Source organism: Lepisosteus oculatus, chromosome 8 (genome assembly GCF_040954835.1).
Source record: "Lepisosteus oculatus isolate fLepOcu1 chromosome 8, fLepOcu1.hap2, whole genome shotgun sequence".
In the NCBI taxonomy this organism is placed as follows: Eukaryota; Metazoa; Chordata; class Actinopteri; order Semionotiformes; family Lepisosteidae; genus Lepisosteus; species Lepisosteus oculatus.
Genome location: NC_090703.1, coordinates 19,781,423 through 19,789,860, shown reverse-complemented (window position 1 = coordinate 19,789,860; position 8,438 = coordinate 19,781,423). Strand labels below are relative to the sequence as shown.

Genomic DNA, 8,438 nt, shown 5'->3' with positions numbered 1-8,438 from the left:
GACAATGTCTCGGGTAGAGATAGTCACGATACTTGCTCCCCCCTGGATTCTGTTTTACAGGTTCTCATCACTAAAACATGCCCATCAGTTTTGTCCAGATTAAGGACATAAGAACAGTTGTAAGCACGTTTCCTGAAATAAACCAGTGCATCAGCAGCAAAAATGGAGTGGTGGGTTGGCGAGGTGGCTAGTATTGCTGCCTTTACAGCACTGGAGTCCTAGGTTCAATTCTGGACTTGGTGTACTCTGTGGGGGAGATTGTCTGATCCCCCTGTATGTGTGTGGGCTTCCTCTCACGGTGCAAAGACACACTGGTGGGTTAATTGGCTTCTAGGAGAATGAGCCCTGGTGCGAGTGCGTGTCTGTGTCTGCAGCTTGCACCCTGTCCAGGATGTATCCTGCCTTGTGCCTGTTCCTTGCTAGGATAGGCTCTGCATCCCCTGTGACCCTGAGTTGGATGAAGCAGTTAGAAAATAGATTTAAATTCTGCACTCTTTACTATATATCCTGACTCTATGCGTACTTTTTTATTGCTTTCCCACAGTGTCTGTCTGGCTTCCTCTATTTGAGGGTTATGTCCAGAAACATCTTGAAAGGATCCCTCTGGCAGTTTGCTCCATATAACCACAACATTTTGTGAAAAGAAGTTCCTCTTGTTCTTGGCTCTAACTGCACAGCCTCTTAATGTTCTCTGGTCTTCCTCAGGTCCTTTTGCCACTACAGGTTCTGAGGTGAAACCACGGGGAGACTCTTGTCGATACTTTCCAAGAATTAAAATACTTGTCCTAGTCCTTTCAGACTCCTCCATTGAAGGCTTAAGTTTTTTTTTTCCTTTAACCATGTCATGTCTTAGATTTGACTCTGGTGCACTTCATTCCTCAATCCAGAAAACGAACAACCCTTTTGTAGCCTTTTTTTACTAGTGGCATTACACCTTATTCTGACCTGCAGCTAAACAAAAATGTGTACTTAATTGCCCTTAAAATGCGACTGCATAGACTCTTATTAATATTCAAGTAAAACAGACAGACAGTGACATAAAAATATTGATTAGCTCAGGCTTCAGAAAGAAGTGTAAGTGTTGTAATAGAACTGGAAGGATGTAAAAAATACAACTCAGTATTTTCAAGTAAGAACTGGTACAACTATCAAGAAAACAGCCTTTTTACTCCACATGTTTGATGGCAGTAAATGACAACACACAGTAATATTTTGTACCTTTTATTAAAAAGTATTTACAAAAATGCTACAATGTATTTTATTCAAATATAAAAAAATGCATACAGCCTACCATAGGTTTAGGTATTAAATGTCAATGTGTACTCAATTTACATCCTGGATGATTTGCACTTTTATTGAACTGTACTGACGCTGGTCAGAGGGAAGGTGTGTAATACGGTTTATAATACTGGTTGTCGTCTAACATTTTGCCTGAGTAATCTCTCATCTGTGTAAAGGAACAGTAATCTCTTTAGAACGAGACAGCTGCTCACACAACTTGGTTAATAAATCATATTTTAAAATTCAAAAATACCTTGATTTAAAACATTGTTATGGTGATCCATACCATTTTCAACACTGTTCGTACGTTTGAGGTCTGTGGTAACTTACTGCATAGAACATGGAAAATCTGCCATACCTTGAGACATTGCAATGGTGCTTGAAGTTTAAAATGCAAAAAGACAAATGAAGTTTTCATTTTGAAAGTTCCATTACACGCAATCTGACATGCTTGTGTTTAATAAATAAAAAAATAAATTAAAACTAATAACTTAAGACTGGGTGGGACCCATAATTCTTCATTTGTAACAATACAAATAAGAAAATATGGCTTCTAACAGCAAAAGCAGGATCATGTTGAAATTTCAGCAATTAAGCAATCATTTGACTTAAGCATATCCCACTTGGCAAATCTAACAGATGCAACTGTGCATTTTTCCCTAAGCACTAAAATATAATAAGGTGCTTGTCACCATTTGTACACTGTTTGGAATTTTAAAATACATTTATATCCTTTTTGAGCACATATTTCATTCAGGGACTGAATCAAAGGAAGACATCATATAAAACCTTTCCACATAGATCACCCGCCCCCCCCCCCATAATTCTCTCAGGTTAAAGAAATCTACAAGTACTGTAACATTTCCCAAGCAGTATGTGTTGAAAAAATATATATTTTATATTTTAGATATTTCAATTATTTTTAAGAAAATATGTGTAACTTTAGAACTCCTGATACATAACTTGTTCTGTTCTCCATCATGTAGTGTAATGACATCATTCTAGAGTAAATGCCACAATAAATTAAAATTGAAAAACATAACCCACATATAGAAAACATACAAAAAGTATGCAAATAAAATGACAATGGTTGGCACGTAAAATCACAGCCCTTGCAGAACATGATCAAACCATGTTATGCCAGGGCTCCTGATTTGACTTACCTTCCATGTAAGTGCGTGAGCATGTGTCCTTACACACACAGAAACACACACAGTCCGTAAGACACGTCTTGATTAGGAGCCAACGATAATCTCCATTATGTGATCTAGTTCATTGAGATCTGGCCGGCAGCTGGAGTTCGAGCTGATTGAAGATGGACTGTGGGACGACAGGCTCTCCAGCAAGTCATAGGGCCCCATTTTGGGAGAGCTCTGCATCCCTGTCAGCATGGTGTCCAGATCGTAATAGGAAGTGTCCACGTCGGAAAAGAGCTCCTCCAGCGCCGGGTCTGGGCTGGGAGCAGGGTTCTTGATCTCAAAGCTCCCGAAGACTTGCTCCGCGTGCTTGGCGTCTTCCTCCTCGGGGCGGTTCTCCTTCTGGTCCTCTTTCTCCCAGGTGGCGATGGCGCTGGGCAGGTAGGCCGAGGCGGCCTCGGGGGAGACCGTGCACAGCGTCTCGTCGACCACCTCGCCCGGGTTGCCGCCCAGGGTGTGGCAGGCGTCGTAGCCGCCGACGTTGAACGACTTCTCCTCGTCCTGCTCCTTGGGCGATGGCCGGCAGAGGATTTCCGTGGCGACCAGGCGGTCCGCGGAGTTCTGGCTGGCCTGCAGGGCCTCCGTCATGACCTGCCAGCTGCCGTCCTGTGTCATCTCCTCCTGGATCTGGCGCACCGTGTTCGCGATGAGGACGGACCGGCACAGGTTCGGCTCCACCAGCATGTGACAGAGCTGCAGCTTGATCAGGGACATGTCCAGCAGCGACTGGCGCTGGAGGTCATACGAAGACACCACCTTCAGACTGGCGGGGCTCTCGTCCACGATTTCATCGCCATCACAATATTTGCGTTTTGTGCCCTTAGGAAACATTTTTAATCTGTTAACAAAATGAAAACATGGGATTGATTACCATACGGTAAAGAGAAGATACAGACAATAGCACAACACACACAAACAAAAAAGCATGTCTTAAGCACTTTGACTGTGGAAAACCAACAGTATTATTTGTAGATTAACTTCCCAGTAACTTTATCAAATGTACACATCCTATCAACTTAACGTTCAAGTCAAGCAGTAGCCTAGTACTAAACACATCACTATTATACACTGTATCTACAAGCACACATTTAACTAAAAGCTAAAAATGTCAATTCTATTTTCTATATATTTTTAAATATGAATTTTAACAAGAAAATCTATTTGAAGGTGTGCATTTCTTTTCTGAAAGTTGTCAGTGCTGTACCTTTCCTGTTGAGAGGCACAGGCATTAACATACCATTTTCTTCCTGAATGCATCGCTTCAATACTTTTGTACTGGCGACAAACAGCTTTTGTTCTGCTCTCTTTCTGCCCATTTTAGGCCAGTCAGAAGTAAGGTTCCTGCGTGGGTGGAATAATGAAGCTTTAAACAGCCCCTAATCCACTGCAAAGTACAGCATGTTACTAGTTATCCTCAACTAATTCTTGGTTAACCTTATCCCACAGAATATCTGTCTTGATTTTTACTGATGAAAACAGTCACATAATCAAGTGAAAATATAGGACACTAGCCATTAAACAAAAGTGAAACACTAAACCTAACAATTTTGATCATAGAAGAATCAAAGATAAGTCATTTGTTTCCCCTACGTACAAATCCTTCTGAACTCAGGATGACACTTTTAAGAAAACCTCCAATAAATGATTACTGAAAGTAAATTCTGCTCAGAGGAAAAATATGGACAAATAATTGTATAAAGAGATAAAAAGGTGCCATAGTTTAAGTGTTCAACTCAGTAGACACTTTTCAGGGAACTACTCTTGATTGCTGTTTTTTTTTTAATTTTGGAGTCCTAGTGCAACTCATACTTTGCATAATTTAATATTGATCACCTTCAAATTAAAGGCTAGAACTCACAATGAGTAATATTTATCTCTGTAAATAGGTCTGGTCTCCAAAATAAAGCCATTTCTACAGATAGCTAATCAACGCGTAACAAACTGCATAAAAATGTTAACGTTTTCCATTTTCCTTAATATTTTAAACACCACGCTCAAAAATAATCTATACCCAGCATCGTAGAAAGCTAAGAAATTTCAAGTCACAGTTTTCACACTTGATTAGGTTAATAATTTCCCAGCAAATGGAAGAATTTCAATTAACTTCCAATAGAACTCAAGACTTGTTAGGCTGGTGTTTTTGCATTATCTAACTACTCAAGTTGAGTCCCTACTTGACTACCTTGCTTATTAAAACTGGCTCATCACATTAATCAAAGCTGTAATCCTGAAAAACATTTCCCTAGCCCCCACGACTACCCATCACTGAAATTTTCTGAAACACAGAAACACACTCTAGTATCACTGAACAGTACTGTACGTACATCTAGTATTGAAATGAGTATTGAGCACTTGCCTCCACTGTCACAGGACAAGCCAGCCAGACCTGCTGAGCCTAAAAATAATAAACATGTATCTAAAGCAAAGAGAACAATCACATGAACCAGCAGTTCATTGCACATCACATCCAGAAACACTTCTGATGTCTGTTGAATGCGGGGCTTTTTCTTGGTTTACACTGAGCAAGACCAAGGAAAACAGAAGTCTGAATAATTCCTGAATATGAAGGCAATTCACAATCTACATGCACACTTTCTGTTTAATGATGTTTCCCCCTTTGGGCTTAAGATCTGTACCCCATTTCTAAAAGCAATACAAATTATTCCCAAACAAAAAACACTTTTTGAGCTTTTCATGGCTAAAATATGTGAGAGAGAAATGGTTGCACAATACAGGAATGTAGGATTTGACCCAGTTCAAATAATATATGTATACCAACACAAGACAGAATCAGGGCACAAGCAAGATCAAGGTAAAGTCATTGTAGATGGTCCTACCTGACCCACAGCGTGATATCCATACTCTTTCAGCCGCAGATAAGAACACACCTGATCTGCTGCAGCAGGGTCATACTAAAACTGCAATCAACACGCAGCACAACTATCCTTCTATCTGCTCTCCGAGCCACACTTAACGATGTTTGAAAAACTAGAAACATTAGGGGTCTGCTACAGAAATGAAAAGCAGATATTAGTAGTAATGGCAAATAAAAAGCACAGATCTTATGCAAGACCGCTACTCTTCCCAAACAATTGCCTCTGACAAATATACACTTACACCTCCAATATGTCTGAAACAAAAGAGAGACAGTTGTCAAATGAAGTTAAAATTCTTGGTAGAATCAAATAGTGTAGAGAAACCCAAGTCCTGATGAGGTACTTGAATATTGCTACAGGGCCTAACAATTCACTTGCCTGCAGCACCCTGTTATCTGAAAAAAGGGTTTGGGGTTAAATTTAATTCTTTTGGATTGCTTAAGTGAAAAGGTCCTGGTGAGAATCACTGAAATGAGACTGTGTATCTCAGGAGGAACAAAAGGAAGAATCCACTGAATTATTTCTGCATCTACAGACATTCGGGGGTGATCAGCACTCCACCTGCTGAGTACGAGATCGCCTCCAACCGACACAGGGACTGCAGCTCTAATCTAAGCAACCATATTTCAGTACTGACACACACGCACAAAAAGAAAGGGTCATTTTAATAAAGCAAAAAAAAAAATCAAGGAGTGATTATTACTGAAGATTCACAGCTTTTCAACATAAGGTTGTCAACTGCACACCTAGAGAAAAGACCAAGTTCAAAGTAATCACATTGCTACAGGGATGGACAACACTTTTGACTGAAAAAGCTGACCTGGGCTGCAAACAAGAACAAAAAGGTCAATCATAGATTAATCAATTGTTTGAATAAACTGAAAAAAGGTCTCAAAAAGGTCAGTTTATAAATGAGAGCATCAAACAGGCACGTTTTCAATTTGAATAAACCTTAATATAATTTGGTTAATGACTGGACTCCATACAAGGTTGTGTTTGTTACTTTACTGAGGTGGCTTGCTTAGGACGTTGAGCGTTGGAGAATCGACTGGCACTCTCAACTGAAAAAAATAACGACGGAGCATTTTTCTGCACCATTTATCGAGTTTTTTTTTTAATTCGGAGAACGTGGTTCTTATTGAGTGAGAAATAGTTTGAAACGGAGATGAAAACCAGCCTCGACTTCCACTGGGCAGAGCAAGGAAAAGAATGATGAGAGAGTCCGTCTGCGCCACCGGGAGATATGTACCCGTGGCAAACATCCATAAATATTCTCGGCTGGGAGCCCGGCCAACTCAGACAACAACTCCAGCCGCCTTCCCTCGCCCTCTACAGGAATGAACTGCACTTACATCTGAAACACATCAGGCAAGTCAGGCACAAGGCAGAAAACATCAGAAAGAGCCCCGGGGCCGCTTCATCCCGACTTTCGAATTTCCCACCCCACGCCTGACAATGCCAGCCCCTGAGCGAGTTAAAGTGGCACAGCTGAAACATGCCGCACGCACACTGAACCACGGCCACGGACCCCCCCCATCTCGCCTCCCAGATGCAGACAAGCTCCACCCCGGCTCCAGTCCCCCTCCCCCACAGCCCTGACGTCGCTGGCATTCCCCTACCGGTTAAAGTCATTAATTCCACAAAATTTCGTCGCCCCCCCCCCCTCCCTCCCCAACATATAAAACAGCAAATAATTAAAATAAATTTACAGTACTGGTTCACGGATTGTTAAGTCGAAATCAAACTCTCGAGCAGGACGCATTCACGATCGCCCGACCCCGTCGTGACGGTCCGCTTTGTCCCCCACCGTTCAGGCACGGAAAAGCGCCTGAAAGAGCAGTGGCGACAACAAGGAGGGCAGCCATTTTGAATTTGCTAACTCCTTCTCGTCCAGTTACTTTTGTACCTAAACTAAAAAGGGGGGCATCGGCTGCGGCTCTGCGAACCCTCGGTCCGATTGCCGACGTTCGGAACATTTGTGATGTTTTAAATAATCCCCCCCGCACCTTTTCGGTCGGCCGTACTGGCGAAAAGAGGGAAAAGTACCGCCGGGGCACTTCCGCATAAGAATGCTTTAAGGCTGTGCTAACTCATTCCGCCAGATGCAATGATTTTGAAACGCTCTTAATTTGATCGTTTCAGACCGTTAAAATAACAGAGGAATTCACGTTTCGCCGTTTGAAGCTTACCTTTCCGTGCAAGTATATCTTACTCTTTGCCGGCGGCGGTCATAAGCTCTGAGTTGGGAGAATTAAAGGCACAGCGCTGTGACTCCGGGCTTCCCTGACACTGTGTAGCCCGAGCTGGCTGTCGATCCCCAGCTGCCGCGGAGGAAGGGTGAAGTGGGCGGACACGCTGCCTCTTGATCGACAGCCCCATTGCTTCAACTGAGAAACTCGAACAAAAGCCGCACACACAAGGAACCCCAGCCACGTTTCAGACAGTATGCTCTCTGTGCTTGATTTGTTTTTGGAGAGTAATACGTTCCACTGCAAACACGCTCAATCCAAAATTAAAACAAGGCTATCTATACGTGAGAGCCAAAAATGGATAGTTTTCTAATGCGTAGTTATTAAAGGAATATAACAAATTACATACTCCAAAGCTTCTTACTTTGCATGGCATTCGAAAGAACAAAAGTCAGATGCTTTATGCTGTAATATGAGTTTAATATTTTGGACACTGTGAAATAAACAAATTAACTACAGTGTTCATACAGTAAGCACAGGGTATCTGTTGAGAGTTCAGTGGTCAAAAGCACAATATAATGCTGTGATGAGATGGTCTCTTTACCTTCTCTGACAACTGCCTTCCTCAGCACTCATCCACAAAGACAGACTGACAGTCTAGATGCACTGTGGGGTGTGAGGAGGTGTCTGCCCTGGGATCATCATTGGCACAAAATTGAAATATATTATGCAGTATGGTGTTGTGTATTGCAGCTATTACTCCTTAGTTGCCCTTACAGTGGGAAGAGAGGTGGGAGAGTGGAACAGTCACGGACTTTGTTAGTCTTTTCAGTTACGCGGGTGTGCTAGTCACGGAGAGGATGCTTACGGAGGAGGGCGTGGAGAGGAGTAACAGC

General features: G+C 42.1%; 1 protein-coding gene across 14 annotated transcripts; it reads right to left on the bottom strand.

Annotated features, from left to right (window-relative positions):
- Positions 1-1,208: 1,208 nt before the first annotated feature.
- On the bottom strand, positions 1,209-7,695 carry cdca4 (cell division cycle associated 4). 14 transcript variants are annotated; one of them, XM_069193348.1, is made up of 4 exons: positions 5,315-7,695; positions 4,834-4,893; positions 3,682-3,818; positions 1,209-3,315 (listed from the first exon to the last, which is right to left on the bottom strand). In XM_069193348.1, the coding sequence occupies exons 3-4, from the start codon at positions 3,732-3,734 to the stop codon at positions 2,517-2,519; spliced, it is 852 nt and encodes a 283-aa protein (XP_069049449.1). In that variant the 5' UTR covers positions 3,735-3,818; positions 4,834-4,893; positions 5,315-7,695; the 3' UTR covers positions 1,209-2,516. The 14 variants fall into 14 exon arrangements, with proteins under 14 accessions (XP_069049449.1, XP_015206523.1, XP_069049448.1 ...); XM_015351037.2 differs by having other exon boundaries at positions 4,802-4,872; XM_069193347.1 differs by having other exon boundaries at positions 4,834-4,872.
- Between the last annotated feature and the right edge of the window lie 743 nt (positions 7,696-8,438).